The sequence below is a fragment of the Erinaceus europaeus genome, chromosome 3 (genome assembly GCF_950295315.1).
Source record: "Erinaceus europaeus chromosome 3, mEriEur2.1, whole genome shotgun sequence".
Classification (NCBI taxonomy): domain Eukaryota; kingdom Metazoa; phylum Chordata; class Mammalia; order Eulipotyphla; family Erinaceidae; genus Erinaceus; species Erinaceus europaeus.
Window position 1 is genome coordinate 61,734,427 of NC_080164.1, and position 16,281 is coordinate 61,750,707.

Here is a 16,281-nt window from a genome sequence, read left to right on the forward strand (position 1 = left end):
TAAAGCCAAACAAGTTGTTGGCTAATTACTTTATCTTTTATCTTTCTGGTTATATTATGAATTATTTTCTTATGTTATCTCATATATTACTCTGACTTTTTTTAAAATTTTCTTTCATTGAACTTATTTCAGTATGCATTGTTAGGACCATCGCTTTGAAGACTTCTTTAGGAAATTTATGTGCCTTTGTTGAAGTTAGTGTTTTCTTCAAATTATTGACTTGGTTCATCATTGCGGCCAATTTCATCTGTGTTTCTATTATGCTTGTTTCTTCATGAGGATGGGGGCTATGTATCTGTGTTTTAGTGGGCAGGCCAATGACCAAGGATTTGCAGGAACAGATGCCTGAGACTATAGCATTGAAACTGCAGCAAAGCAGAAGTTTGAGATTGCAGGTATACTGCAGACTGGTGAGCGTAAACTATGATAAATGGAGTGCTTTTCCCTTGTTCCATCGCTTAGGTCTATTACTATAACTCAGTTTCAGTATGGCTGCTTCCAAACTGCTAATCTGCCACTGCAGTTCCCGTAGCTTTTATTTTCCATTTTCCATGGTTGTCAAGCTGTTGTAAAGTTATAGGCTTGGAATTGTAATAGCATGTAGACACTAAGGTTTTAGTTCCGGATTGCCCCATGCTTGTCTTATGGGTCTCTTTCCAGTTGAGGTTCACTGTACACAGACTGGGCAGAGTAGTGTAGAACAACTCTTTACCTTTGATAAGTATGTCTCTCTGTGTCTTCACCGCCTATATTCTGAACATTTATTTATTTATTTATAAAATGAAGATATTGACAAGACCATAGGATAAGAGGGGTACAACTCTACACAGTTCCCACCACCAGAACTCCATATTCCCTCCCCCCCCCAAAAAAGCTTTCCTATTCTTTATCCCTCTGGGAGTATGGACCCAGGGTCCTTATGGGGTACAGAAGATGAAAGGTCTGGCTTCTGTAATTGCTTCTCTGCTGGACATGGGTGTTGGCAGGTCAATCCATACTCCCAGCCTGTCTCTCTTTCCCTAGTGGGGTGGGGCTCCAGGACACATTGGTGGGGTTGTCTGCCCAGGGAAGTCAGATTGGCATCGCGGTAGCATCTGGAACCTGGTGGCTGAAAAAGAGTTAAGATATAAAGCAGAACAAATTGTTGACTCATTATGAATCTAAAGGCAAGACTATTGCAGATGAAGATTTGGGGATCTCCATTTTGGAAAAAGCTGGTAGGTCTATTTTAGGTATATTCCAAGGAGCCCATGATTTTACTAGTTTTTTCCTGAGCCTGACATTTAATATGCAGGTGGACCCAAGTTATTGTCTGGGGAGATGGTGTCATAGTTGGAAAAAGGGCTAGAAAGCTGGATCAGGGAAGACAGTAGCTCCCAAATATGGGTAAGGTATATAAATAGTTAACTGTAAACCCCATCATTTTAATCTGGGGCCCATATTCAGCCCAGGAGCCTATATAACCTCTGTATCCCTGTAGATCTGAGCTAGCATTCTGTGATGATAACTAGGAACATTCTAGGCTGCACTGATTTCAGGACCCATCTTCCTCATGTAGTAGGTAGAGTATGCTATCCAACCTCCCTTCAGAGAATGGAACATTCCCTACCATTGTTCATCCACATGAGGGCAAGGTCCTATAAAGGGGTCCATTATGTTGTTCCTGATGTAGATGACTATTGATCATGGAGAGAGGGATTTGTTAAAGGTCTAGGCCCATCATGTCTGTGTGGGAATCCCAGGATTCCCTGACTAGGGCCCCAAGTCATGGGGTGGCCTGGTAGTGACCAAAGAGTTATCATTAAAGTATGCCAGTCTCTTGCCCTTATCCTTATTTTGTCTGACAAGGTTAGTTTTGGAGTGATTGAAATAGTGACTGAAGTGAAATAGGAAGTAGGTGAGGAGGGTGTCTAGGTCTAAGGAGAAACTATCTGATAAGGTAATTTATGGTGTCTTTTTTTAGGTCTTTCTATTTGCATGTTGCATTTATTGACTCACTGCAAACTATTGTGCACTTTTGCTTTAAGGTGTATATTTTCCCCTACATGGATACATTAGCCCTTTCTCCTGGGCCCTGGTCTATATCTGTGTTTTGAGGCTTTGTTAGTAAGTGCACCACCTGAAGTGGAACTAAGGAGTCCTGTGAGCTAGGAAAAGTCTCATGAGAGTAATGAAGCAGGAGGGTTGAAGTCCATGCCTGACGTCTCTGGACACACGATCTGAAGTGAAACACGTTGAGGTGATACTGATTGCATTGAATAAATTGGGATCAGCAGATGCAATATCAATTGGTATGAACTGAGAGAAGCATGCAGGAAAGTGAGCCCCTCCCAAGAGGTTCCAGGACTGGGAAAAATACGGGTTTTGTAAAGAATGGGGAAGATTCCTGCTGTCTTAGGGTTTAAGAGGGTAATAAGTTATTGCTATAACCAAATTATGTGGCATGTGGCAGTTGGGATAACTGAAAATTCCATCTTATGATTTGCTGTATCATACAAGACCTCAACATATATAGCTCAGCACTTCATGCTTGAGAATCTAATATTTTATCTGCTGTGCCAACTCCTAGACTAGAATAACAATTATTTATAGGTCTACATATGGGAAGGTGAAAACATGACTATAATCATTAATCTGATTTTTTTTTTCTTTTAACAGATTAAATCCTCAAGTCAAGAGAATCTTTTAGATGAAGTAATGAAAAGTTTGTCTGTCTCTTCTGACTTTTTGGGGAAACATAAACCAGTTAGCTGTGGTTTGGCCAGATCAGTAAGTGGAAAAACCCCAGGAGACTTCTATGATAGAAGGACAACTAAGCCTGAACAATTTGTGAAACTTGGTCCTCGAAAGACTGAAGATACTTATTCCAATAGTTCTCCAGGAAAACCAACACCAAGCACCCAAGGAAAGAGAAAATTAGTAAAAGAAATTTCCTTATCACGACAATCAAAAGATAATAATCCTTATGCCACTTTACCTCGTGCAAGCAGTGTAATCTCTACTGCTGAAGGAACTACTCGAAGGACAAGCATCCATGACTTGTTAACTAAAGACAGTAAACTACCTATATCAGTTGATTCACCACCAGCTACTATTGATAGCATCATCACTGCAGCACCTAGTGAGTACCGTTTACACCAGTGGTCCTCTCATTCACTTTACAATACAATACATGCTATGGATTCTCCTGCCCAAAATGGTTTAGCTACAGATGTGCCTGAGTCTTTATATGCCCAGGATAGGAACTCAAGAACAGAAAGGTCACATTTTCTAAACCAACCTCTTGCCACCACCATTAGTATGTCTAATGATTCATTAGGAATACCAGCTAAAAATAGCGTAGAGTCATTTCCTATGACTGATCCATCTCAGCCATTTTTATCCCTGAATACAGAATTAGTTAGTAATATTAGTGGGTTACGCTCCAGGCCATTCACCAGAGTAGCTGGCCAGGCTTATGCCTCTTTGAATAAAGCTGCACAAAAAGATAGTAAACAGGTTTCTGATAATCAGAACTCTAGTAACAGTAGCCCACTGTGTCCTATAGATAGCAGTAATCTTACTCCTCCTGCATGCCTCGATTCAGATGACACAGAAGCTGCATTACTGGTTTCTGAGGATAATCAAACAGTTTGGTATGAGTATGGTTGTGTATAATCAAAGATCACAATATAAAATGATGTTATTTGATATACATTTATGCTTCTATAATTTTCTTATTTGAAAAACTGCTGTGAAAAAGTACCATTTGCCATTTCCCAGGCTTATATTTCTGTTTCTAAGTTGTGACAAATTGTTCAGCTGTACAACATGGCACGTATATAATTGTGAATATGTAACCCATGCCTGAACCTGCATGAAATATGAATTGCATTGTGCATTTTTTGCATGACTTTATAAACCTTAGCAGTATATACTCTGTCACATTTCTTGTTGCCTGATAAGAGATTGTTACTTTGATGTCTAGACGCATGTTAAAGTAGTTGCATGCTATCAATATAATTACCAAGAAGACATTTCCAGGTCATTTATTTTGCTGCTTCCACAAAACAAATCTCATTTTCTTCCTATCTTCCTGTGCTTCCTTTCCTTGCTGCCTTCTCACTCCTTTGTTTTTTCTAGTAAGTGCATTTCATATTGCACATGTATAGTATCAAAAAAAGACTATATGTGTAAAAAATGTTTTTTCTTTTCTCATTTAATACCTAATGTCCTGCTGCTTTACTTTTAAAGAAATAGTTAAAACTGCATCAACACTTATCTAGAAAATATTACGGCCATATTTATCAAATTGTGCAGATTTAAAACATTAATTTTTTTTTAAAAGCCATCAACGTTAAATGTGATTTAAACACTGACTAGGAACATTTGCATTAATTCTATTTCTTACCTGTACTTTTCTGCATCTGGTAAATATAAGAGTTCAACTGAAATATTCTTCAAGAAGATTTCTTACTCTGAATCAGTTAACATGGTAGTTTTTCCAGTACTTTTTTTTTTTTATCTAGAACTTGAGAAATAAACCAAATCATACTCTGTTTGAATTCTGCATTATTACTCATATTCAAAAAACAAATAAATAAAAATAAGAAGTTCAAAAAGTGATGAAGGTTGTTACACCAATAGTTCTGTACTTATTAAACTATATCTTGAAGACAAAGATTTTAACTCATTGGCATTTAGAAGGAATGCTTTGAATTGTAATTTTCTAAGTAGGGAGGAAATTATTGTTAAAAGCATGTTGTTAAATTGTTAGTTTGGCCAAAGGAAACAGATCCATAGAGAATTATTGAAATTTCTGTCCTTTATAAATAAAGCCACCCCCAAAATAAAATTGTTTTGGATACTAAATCCCTTCCTTTTAGACTATTGACCTTACTTCTTTCTCATAACCAGCTACTACTAAAAATATTTCTAATGCAGGTAATCAAATGAACACAATTAGAAATTTTTTATTTACCACCTGACATTTTATTTTAAAATTTTTATTTTAGGGGTGGCTTTCTTTCACTAACTCTCTCATTAATAAATAAATAAAAATTTTTAAGTTTTATTCCTAGGTTATTAAAAGGAAAAAAAGGACATCAAAAACATGTGATGTGCTAGAACTATGAGATAACTGACAAGAGGGAGTTGTGTATTCATGTAGTTTCAAGGGCCATGTGGTGGCAACACCTGGTTTAGCGCACATGTTATAATGTGCAAGGTCCTGGGTTTGAGCCCCTGGTCCCCACCTGCAGAGGAAAAGAACCAGACATCCCTCTGGTGCATGTGCTGCCAGGGATCGAACTCAGGATCTCAAGCATGAGAGTCCAACACTTTATCCATTGAGCCACCTCCCAGACCACACAGTAATAAAACTAAATGGTAAATAAAAGTGAGATTAGATGGAGAACCACATGGTATACACCAATGTAATAGTGTTAATTAATTTCCATATTGAGTTAAATTTTAACTTTTCAGATGTTACAAATATGATACAATAAATTTTAAATATATTTTGTAATAGTGAGAAATCAAGTGCGTGGTCTGGGAGGTAGCGCAGTGGCTAAGGCACTAGGCTCTCAAGAACAAGGCCCTGAGTTCAATCCCCAGCAGCACATGTACCAGAATTGTGATGTCTGGTTCTTTCTCTCCCTCCTATCTTTCTCATTGATAAATAAAATCTTTTAAAAAATAGAAGAAAAAAAAATCAAGTGCTACTGACAGCTATATAACTGGTTTATAAAATCAGACTCAGAGGAAAAATTATTAATAGTTCAAATGGCTATCATTTTATAAATGTGTTTTCAAATGGAACATACATTTGTGTGCATAAGACAGAATTATACTTTCTCTATATGTCTTGAAGGACTATTTCTTGTATTTATTTATTTTATTTTTACCAGAGCACTGCTCAGCTCTGGCTTATAGTGGTGCTCAGCTCTGGCTTATAGTGGTATAGGGGATTAAACCCGGGACTTGGGAGCCTCAAGCAAGAGAGTCTCTTTGCATAACCACTATGCTATCTATGCCCACCCCAAATTGTTTGATTATACAAATTTAGACTTTCTCCAAAAACTTTGACTAGCTTCAGGATCATGGGACTTCCTTCCCCAAAATTCTAGTTTCTTACGTATTTTTCTTCATAGCACATGGAATCAGAATTTTAGTGGTGGGAAAAAACTTGGAAATCATATATAGCCATTGTTCCCAAACTTAAAAAAAATCAGCATAATACTTCTATAAATCTTTGCAAAGATGCAAAAAAAAAAAAAAAGGCATTAAGTGAAGCAAATACTGGTTGAGCAGCTATACATTTTTCCTTTTCATCCACATAACATGGATTCACAAAGGATTCTTTGAAATACATCAATATTTGGTGGCTTGGTACTCTTTTAATTTCATAAATTTTTGTAAAGCTGAATAGCTTCGTTATTCTTAGGTTTCTGTTAGTGTGTGACAGTGTAAACTTATATTGTTAAGCACTAGGTTCCCCTTAATTGTAACTCTAGCTGTTATAGTATAAATTAGTATATTATTTGCCTATAAAGTATGCCCTGAGTTCTAGTTTTTATTGTAAATTATTACAAATATTTCATTGTGGATACTTCTGCTACACTCAAGATTCATTTTTATTTTGAAAATGTATGTGACCACTTAGCTAATGGATATAAGTAAATCCATATACTAAGAGGGCATGATACATTATAGTTTCTAAAATATATAAAACTCAGCCCATAAACAATAAAATGTCAATTGGATTAGTAAATTTCCCTGTGTTAGATTTCTCCCCCTTGCTGTAATCAAAGAGCTCATTGGTCACTGATCTTCATGAATGGCATTATGTTAAACTTTTAATTAAATAACATGAAATGCTTTCTCCTGCAGATATGGACAAAGTACAAGAAAGCAGAAAATCAAAAAGCAGGTCTAGGGAGCAACAAAGCTCCTAATTCTGTTACCCACTACAATGACTTGTGGGCCCAGTGGTGAGTTTCTTGCTTAAAATGTAGATGAGATTAGTCTCATTTATACAGACTAACTGCTTTAAGTATAAAAACAAGTGCACATTGCATTAACAGATGTAAATATTGCTTGCTTAATTTGTTTCCTTCTTAGTAAAGCAGAATTAGGTAAATACTTTAAGTTTGTGTCTGTTAGTGCAATAAATGAAACTTTTAAGATTCTTTTCTTTCAATTTAAATGTTATTTTTTTCTAGTGAGTAATTCTTCATGAATTATTATTTAATAGTTTTTTTTTTTTAGTTTGAATTTTGTTTTTGGTAGTAGGAACACAGCTTCCTTGTAACTGTGTTGATAACTAAAAATAAACTAAATGCTTTTTCTATGAAGCGCCACTTAAAAGATTGCCTTTCTGTCATTCTGATAGGAATGTGTAGTGCATGCTATTCTTTTTTTATTATTATTATCTTCTTCTTTTGTTGCCCTTATCGCCATTGAGGTTATTGTTTTTATTATTGCTGTTGTTGTTGGATAGGACAGAGAGAAATTGAGAGAGGAGGGGAAGACAGAGAGGGGGAGAGAAAGATAGACACCTGCAGACCTGCTTCACCACCTGTGAAGCAAATCCCCTGCAGGTGGGGAGCCAGGGGCTTGAAACGGGATCCTTCCGACAGCCCTTGCACTTCACACCATGTGCGCTTAACCCACTGCGCCGCCACCCGGCTCCCTGTGCATGCTGTTCTTACATGCTCTGTATTTTATATCTCTTCAAGCTTTTCTTATATTTTCTTTCTTCTTTCTACTTTCCAACTAAATACAGAGAGAAAAATTGTCCTTCAGTTTCGCCTTTATTTCTGAAGTAACAAGACACCCAACATATAGGATTCATTTTTAAACCTTTAAGGAGACTTTAATCAATCCTTCGTGACTAGAGCAGGCAAGAAATACAAACCTTCATTCCTTCCTTGAATCAAGGAGCACTACTGGAGTCAACTGCCAAATTTTTTAGAAGGTTTTAGGACTTATATACATTGTACTGTTAAGATCTACTCAATAAAGGATGTTCTCTCACTAAGGACCAAGTGTTTTACAGTTTGAAGAAGTACTCCAAGAACAATCTTCTTTCATCATTTGTTTATGGATTTATTCATGTTTGTTTAATGTTTCTGTTAAGTATTAGCCAAAATCTAGCCATTTATATTTAGTTGTGTAAATCTAAATTAAATGCTGTAGTATGTTGTGGAATGTATTATATATGAAGATACAGAGAACATTGTTTTGGCATGTCAGAGCCTTTTGGCTAGCCGACTGCATGTATTGGTTTTTTTAAGCCAATTATTTTGACACACTGCAAAAGAAATCCAGTTTGTAAGGTAAATCTGAAGACTCTACTTATGTAGGAGTTAGAAAAAAAATTAGTTACATTCATCTTGCCATATTCCCCACTAAGCAACACTAAGCATTCACACATGAATCCAAGGTACTTAAACTGTGTTTTCCTGAAACTTTGTAGTAAGATGGTTTTCCAGCAAATGGCACTCCCAAGATAAAACCTATTGTGTTCATTCATTTCCTTTCATAGTATTGGTGTGTGTGTGTGTGTGTGTGTGTTTTCCACTTGAGAGCTGACTGTTGCTTAAGAAGTTTTCTTATGGCAAAAATAATGTAAATAATTTGCTATGATCTGCATTTTGCCAGGATCTCATTTAATATTACAATTATCATTTATTAATAAGAATTATTCTGTTTATGTTCTTTATAATATTACATTAAAGTTGATAACTATTACAGATACTTTTGAAACATTTGTATGCATTTGTTACCTTAAAAATTTGTGGGAAGCACAAAAAAGTAGGTCCAGTTAACCCAGAACTTGTTTTTTTGTAGTTCAAATTTTATAACACAGTTTTATTTTCTTATGAAATCAAGATGCATTGATACTTATGAATGCAAACTAATGCAAATTATTTCACAAGTATCAGAACAATTGGAGTTCTGAAATGAAAATTAATGTTTTCATTTTAATAGTATACTTCTTATGCTCATTACCAGCTCTAAAGATCTTTTTTGAGTAACTCCATATTCCATAGTGAGTGGTTTATGATCTGTGTCATTATTAACCCAGTAGCATGAAAAAAAGTGTGTCTCTTTCCTCCCAATACTTTCTCCCTTTTTAGTAGACCAGTAGCATGTTATGTTCATAATCTACTTTAAGAAAGAACATTTATAAATATAGCTTGTATAGTTGACTAGAAATTAGATAAAGGTACAGAACTTGGATTTAAGTTAATGCCACCACTAATTTAGATTTTGCCACCAAATAATGCTATAAAGTCCAGTCCCTTTTAAGCTTTTGGATGAAAGGTGCTATGTAAATGTAAATACAAAGGATTCTTACTAAATTGTAAGTATTGCACAACAAACATTTAGTACCCATTCTCTAGACTTTAAAACCTCTCCATCATGACTCCCTAGATTCACATATGAAATTGATTATGGGCAACATGGCAGTCTAGAGATAGTCACATGTAAAAAATGTAAATTCATTTGTAGGTGAATAAATTTAAATATAGATACTATGTTTTAGCTAAATACAGTAAGTGGGTTACTTAGATTTATATTAACTAGCATCTAATTTGCACAACTAGGACACATCCCAGGACAAATAATGAAAGTTAAAATTTAATAAGTAGGAGACACCTCCCCCCCCCCCAGTGAAGGTGAATGTTATCACAGCTTGATCTCATCAGACACTAATATCCTAAAACAGATTCTGCTGGGTTAAGCAGCATATTATTTCAAACAAAAGTACTTATGGAGAGCATCTAAAGCACAGATTCTGAAGCATACCATGAGAAAACAGCTAAAGAGACAACTATGGGAACATAAGTATGAATATTCTTAATTATACCGATCACCTTCTTACCATTTCCAGAAAGGACTAGATAATAACCACATCTTCCCCCAAAAGATAACTTTAGAAGCAAACACTGATGGAAGTCACTGTTTTCCTTAGATAAACTTTAGGACAATTTTTTCCTGAGTAGGGCCTGACATGTTTTTGATTATGTGGCTCTATTCTAAATACCTAAACCCCCAAGGAAACTGAATTCATTATATAGGGTAATAGTTTTGGCCCAGAGCTCCAATAAAGTGCTTCATATAGGCCATATGGAAATGTTTGGTCCAAGTTTTTGAACTGGTGGTTACCAAAGAGCTCATGTAACAGGTTTATATGTAGCACCTTTCATGCAAGGCATGGTAAAAACCCATTTTAAAATCACTGTGCATATTAAAGAACTATAGCCACCTCACCAATGAAGTATTACAACCTGTACTGTCTTAACAGTTTATGTCAGAAAGTGGAAAAGATACTGTACCAAATCTGAAATTACAGTGAGGAGTAATAATGTATGCTAAATGACTGTTGTATTTAAGTTACTTTTTGTGTTAAAAGTGGTGAATTTTTTATGTTTTTCTTTTCTGCTACACTTAGTCCTGAGATGTATTTATTCTTTAAACCTTGAATGAATAATGCAGAAGGAACCCATTTATAATATCAATCTTCATGTACATGTTGAGAGATATTTGGACAATGAAAATGCCTTAAAAGGAATGGTTATGGATAAAGTTGCACTTATAACACCCTTTTACAAACTTATTTTAAATTGTCTTTTTTTTATTAACTTTTTTTGTTTTTAGTTTTGGCCATTGTACCTATAACTGTTATTAAAACCAAATCAAATAATAGAAAAGCTGTAACATTTCCTTTAAAAGTAATGCTACTGAGGGATTTGGCATTGAATGCCAAAAGTTTCAATATTTGACAATAATTAATACCATTCACAGAAATCCAAAAGTCCTTAACAAGAGGTGCCATTGCTTGGTTATTTGTCTTTTAAAAAACATTTTCACTTTAGTTTTTTAATCTTATTTCTATTAAAATTTAAGTTGGTATAACAATCTTATCAAACTGATAATAAACAATAAAACAAAGAGGAGATTTCTTAACAAGTGGTTAGTAGTCATTTAAAACTGATGTAATTTTAATCTTTATTTTTTTTTCCTTTTCCTTTGTTGCAGAAAATGTATTTTCAGATATAACTTATACCCTTGTTTGGATGGTTGTATCTATGAAATGCTTTGGATGAGTTTTTTTTTTTTTTTAATATTTATTTATTCCCTTTTGTTGCCCTGTTGTGGATGAGTCTTAAGAGACTTTGGGAGAAAAGTGTCTATCAGTTCTGTCAATACCAAAATGGGTTCAAGTGTTGACCTTTCATTTAACTGACAGACTTTGGGAGGAATGTTTGAGATGCCAACCAGGTCCGTCTTTCTGGGACCATTTTCATCAAGTGGGGAGGGTATGTAGTTAGACCTATCTAAGGTCTTCAGTGCCTTTTATTTTAGACATTAAACCTTCATCTATATGAAAAGGAAAATAAAATTGCTTTTCTAAGAAAAAATAATACAAAGTAAGTAAAAACTAACGTGGGCTTATGGAGTATATTTCTTAATTTCATCTTGGCTAAATTCAATATAACATTAAAATTCTCTACTGGCCAAAGGAATTGCTCTGGTAGGTGATTTCTAGCACTATATAGTGCCATGGCACAGGGTCAACTCTGGGGCCGGCATTTCTCTCTCTCCCTATGAGTGAAAAACGAGGCCCTTGAAGTAATGAAATCACAAAAGTGTCAGGCCCCAGTTAATCGGGGGGAAAAAAAATCTATGGTTAAATGTGTCATTTCCAATTTTAGGTAAAAAGAAATGACAAGTTACCTTTTAGTAACACTAGATAGTACCAATTAAGTACAAAATAAGGAAAATTGAATGGTCAAATTTAAGAAAATATGCTATACTCAGACAAATAACCCACTTGGTTGTGCTAAAGAAAAACATGAGAAATATCGTTGCAATCTACAGCAGAACCAGTTAATGGTTTTGTTTGAATCTAAGTGAATAACTATGTCAATTTTCCTATTTTTAGCTCCTATAATAGTATACAGCTAATGATACATTATCCTAGAATCTTATGCTATTTCAGAAGCCATAATTGAAAGGGAATGAGTAAGAATTAAAATAGCCTAGATTGAAGAAATTTGTTCAAGTAGCTTCAAATTCTAGCCTAAATGAGGGACTGAACATCTTTATAAATGACCTGTGTATAATCTATTGTTTTAAAATGTAATTTTATTTAACATTTTTCATCGTTGTTTCTGGATCAAAACTTTCCATAAGCTGGGTGGTGGCACATCTGGTTGAGCGCACATGTTACAATGCACAAGGTCCCAGGTTCAAGTCCCCGGTCCCTACCTGCAGGGGCAAAGTAGTGAAGCAAGGCTGCAGGTGTCTCTCTGTCTCTCTCCCTATCACCCCCTTCCCTCTCAATTTCTGGCTGTGTCTATCCAATAAATAAATATTTTAAAAAATGAAAAACAAAAAACTTTCCAAAGAGGGAGTCGGGCAGTAGCACAGCAGGTTAAGCGCACATAGCGTGAAGCGCTAGGACCAGCATAAGGGTCCTGGTTCGAGCCCCCGGCTCCCCACCTGTAGGGGAGTCACTTCAAAGGCGGTGAAGCAGGTCTGCATTTGTCTTTCACTCCCCCTCTGTCTTCCCTTCCTCTCTCCATTTCTCTCTGTCCTGTCTAACAACGACGACATCAATAACAATAACTACAACAATTAAAAAGGCAAGAAAAGGGAAAATAAATATTTTTAAAAGTTTTTTTTAAAAACTTTTTCAAAAATAAACCTTTATAGAGCATTTACTCTAGCTTATGTCTCATTTTAAAAAGTTAGTTGTTTAGGGATGGCAAGGTCATTCTAGAAGGCTATGCACACAACCCATTTAAACCACCAGCCCTCATGGCACTGCAGAAAGTTTTGGTGCTATGATGCTTGTTTACCTGAAAAAAAATCAGCCTAGAGCCCCAACTGGTAAAACCAAAATGGTAAAATCAAGACCATGAGACCAGAGAGGTGGCTCAGCAGGTGGAGCACATGCCTTATAAACCTGAGCTCCAGGTTAAGACCCTGACACCATATATGCCAGAGCAGCATTTTCTCTCGTTAAAGAAATATCCAATTAATTACAAAATGCAATGATGCAGGTTCAAGCCCCTGGTCCCCACTTGTAGGAAGGAAGTTTCACAAGAGGTGAAGCAGTGCTGCAGGTGTCTCTGTCTCTCCCTCTCTACCCCCTTCCCTCTCAATTTCTGTCCTATCAAATAAAAAAAATTTTTCCTCCTAAAGTGATTTTACTAGGTAATCAAACCAAGGTGCTAAATATTATTATCATTTTTAATGTTAGCTGTAAAGTACAAATAGGAAAATTGGCTTTCAGAAATTTATTGTAAAAGACAGCCAAATTAGATTTTATCAAAATTAAGTATTATGGGATCATGTCCTGTCTTCTTCACAAATGTAAGAAAATCTTCAGGGCTCAAGCCCATGGTTGCAGCATTAGTCATTGGATGAAAGTACACTTTTTCATGTCCACCTTCCAAAAAAGCAGAATCCAGAACAAATTTCACATCTCCATCATCACAGAAGAGTGCCATGGGTGTGGCACAGCCTTGGCGAACTCTGAGTTTTTCTAACATGGCTGTTTCATCAGCAAACCGTAGATTTCCACTCCCAAGACCTAATTTCTTGGCAAGGTCATTTAAATTAATTTGTCTATCATGAAGAACTGTAACCAGCCAATAGCCTTTTTTCTTCTTATCTTTAAGAAATAAGTTCTTACTGTGTGCTCCTTTCAAATGTTGAACGTGAGGCATCATTTCTTCAACTGTAAACACCTATAAAAAAATCACAAAATAAATGTAAATGAACATATGCACATACTGCATACAGGATTTTTGCTTTCTAGGAGAAAGAATCAAAGTTAAAGAATCCTGAGGGAGTCTGGCGGTAGCACCGCGGGTTAAGGGCACATGGCGCGAAGCACAAGAACCAGCGTAAAGATTCCGGTTAGACCCCCAGCTCCCCACCTGCAGGAGAGTCGTTTCACAAGCAGTGAAGCAGGTCTGTAGGTGTCTTTCTCACCCCTCTCTCTCCATTTCTCTCTGCCCTGTCCAACAACATTATCAATAACAATAATAGCTACAACAACAATAAAAAAGGGGCAACAAAAAGGAAATAAGTAAATATAAAACAAAATCCTGAATTTCACTTGTAGAAAGCTATTTCTAAAACATATCCAGGATTATAAAGCCTTGCTATTTCAGTTATTCTCAAGCAGGTTTTCTTGTGCTATTTCTCTATTCAATGTGCTAACTTTCAAATACCTAGCATGGCGGAAGTCGGGCGGTAGCACAGCGGGTCAAGCGCACATAGCGCAAAGTGCAAGGACCGGTTGAAGGATCCCTGTTCGAGCCCCCGGCTCCTGACCTGTAGGGGAGTCGCTTCACATGCAGTGAAGCAGGTCTGCAGGTGTCTTTCTCTCACCCTCTCTGTCTTCCCCCTCCTCTCTCCATTTCTCTCTGTCTTATCCAACAACGACATTATCATCAACAACAAATTACAACAACAAGGGCAACAAAAGGGAGTAAATAAAAAAAAAAAACACCCAAATATCTAAGGTGCTGTTTTATTGGAGTGCTTCCTATTACTCTAGGCCACCTGGATTTCATTCAGAGGACTGCAGTTTCTTGTGTCTTCATGTGGTTCCCCATGTGTATCATGGATGTTTATTTTTAATAGAATTTTTTTAATTGCTCTATTGGGGAGAGAGCACGTAAGACACCTGCAGTACTGCTTCACAACTGGAGAAGCTTTCCACCTGCAGGTTGGATGGGGGTTGGCAAGGGGTTGAACCCAGGTTGGGTCCTTGCACATTGTAACGTGTGCTTGACCCCTTAAGTAATGTCTTTTTAAAATTATCTTTATTTATTAGAAGCAGCCAGAATTGAGAGGCAGGGAAGATAGGGAAAGAGGCAAGGCACCTGCAGTCCTGCTTCACCACTCATGAATTTTTCCCCTACCGGTGGGGCTCAGGGGCTTGAACCTGGGTCCTTAAGAACTGTCATATGCACCACCACCCGGCCCTAATAATAAGAGGCTTTTAAAAGTATTTATTTCCTTTTGTTGCCGTTGTTTTATTGTTGTAGTTACGCTGGTCCACGCGTTTTGCACCACCCGATGCACTTTGCGCTTAACCCGCTGCGCTACCGCCCCGACTCCCATAATAAGTTTTTAAAAGGTGTCATATCCTTCATGTGGTTAAGGCTCCAGGCTCGATGGGGCATGGTATTGCTGGAATCCTATCTGGTGAGCTCTCTCCCCAGTCCCACTATTTTTGAAGCTTTTGACACTTGAGTTTTTAGCAGTCAGGTCTCCTACTCTTTAGCACTCTGCAAATAGGAAGCCACAAAGAGTAGGGGAGGGAGAGGCGATAAAATTAGTAAACTAACTTGAGCTGGTAAACATTTAAAAAATTGGCAGTGTGCACACAAAGGATAAGAGTATGTATGACTAGGAGTGGTCAGAAAAAATAAATGTTTTGATGTAAATTTGCAAAAGTAAATGACTTTCTGTACTCTTTGAAGATCACCACACTTAGCTATTTACTGTCACTGTTACTCAAGCCTTGGGTAAAGGTTTTGTGTCCCTGCACCAATGGAGTCACACACTGGTTTCACCAACTATTTACAATGAAATTTTGACATCAATATAGAATCATTCTGAAAGTATGCGATCTGGTCCCCTGCTGTAGGCATGATGCCACAGCCAAAAGACCTGTTTTGTCGACGTGTAAAGTACACACACCTCCGGAGTCCCGGAACACCTGAAGGTGTACAAGTTTCCAGTGTGTCACACAGGTTCTCAATAAGCAATGTGATCAAATCACTCTCAAGGGAAAACACAAGTTTAAACACACGCCCGCAGCACCGAGTCTGGAAGCCCTGGAAGTCTTGCCGGGTCCCCTTCGTGCCCCGGAACCTAGAAAAAGCCCCCAAGGACCGACGTGGGGGAGGGGTCATTATTTCCGCGACATCTGGTGAGCGGCCTCCATCGATGGGCGCGGCAGCAGAGCCCACTCACTTCGGCCGAGCTACCCCGGCGGTAGCGCCTCACCTCGGGGTGTTCCACGACCTCGGTGCGGATGGCCAGAGCCCCGAGCTGCTGCTCCAAAGCCGCCCGCAAATCTACGCCCGCCATGCTGTCGTGGCCCGCAACAAGGGCGACTTCCGTAGTGCAGACAGAAAGCGGAAGTTCCAGGAGGGACGGGAAAGGCGCACTCCCCGCTCAGCGCGGCGCGGGCGCTGAAAGAGGGTCGACTTCCGTCCTGTCCTTCCCAGCCGGGCTTGTTGTTTGGGTTCACGACTCAGC

The 16,281-nt window shown here is 37.4% G+C and overlaps 2 protein-coding genes across 7 annotated transcripts in view; one reads left to right on the plus strand and one right to left on the minus strand.

The window, feature by feature from the left end:
* Positions 1–8,020, plus strand: part of CCDC88A (coiled-coil domain containing 88A) — a 143,471-nt gene extending 135,451 nt beyond the window's left edge. For 2 of the 5 annotated variants that reach the window (XM_007525464.3, XM_060187250.1), the window contains 3 exons: positions 2,659–3,121; positions 6,871–6,971; positions 7,766–8,020. In XM_007525464.3, the coding sequence (XP_007525526.1) occupies positions 2,659–3,121; positions 6,871–6,935 (528 nt within the window). In that variant the 3' untranslated portion in view covers positions 6,936–6,971; positions 7,766–8,020. Of the gene's footprint in view, positions 1–2,658; positions 5,405–6,870; positions 6,972–7,765 lie in introns of those variants that run through there. The other 3 variants (XM_060187247.1, XM_060187248.1, XM_060187246.1) reach the window with 2 other exon arrangements.
* Positions 8,021–13,230: 5,210 nt separating this feature from the next.
* Positions 13,231–16,180, minus strand: LOC103115688 (prolyl-tRNA synthetase associated domain-containing protein 1). 2 transcript variants are annotated; one of them, XM_060187256.1, is made up of 2 exons: positions 15,994–16,179; positions 13,231–13,748 (listed from the first exon to the last, which is right to left on the minus strand). In XM_060187256.1, the coding sequence occupies exons 1-2, from the start codon at positions 16,108–16,110 to the stop codon at positions 13,317–13,319; spliced, it is 549 nt and encodes a 182-aa protein (XP_060043239.1). In that variant the 5' UTR covers positions 16,111–16,179; the 3' UTR covers positions 13,231–13,316. The 2 variants fall into 2 exon arrangements, with proteins under 2 accessions (XP_060043239.1, XP_007525544.1); XM_007525482.3 differs by having other exon boundaries at positions 13,281–13,748; positions 16,027–16,180.
* Positions 16,181–16,281: the final 101 nt, after the last annotated feature.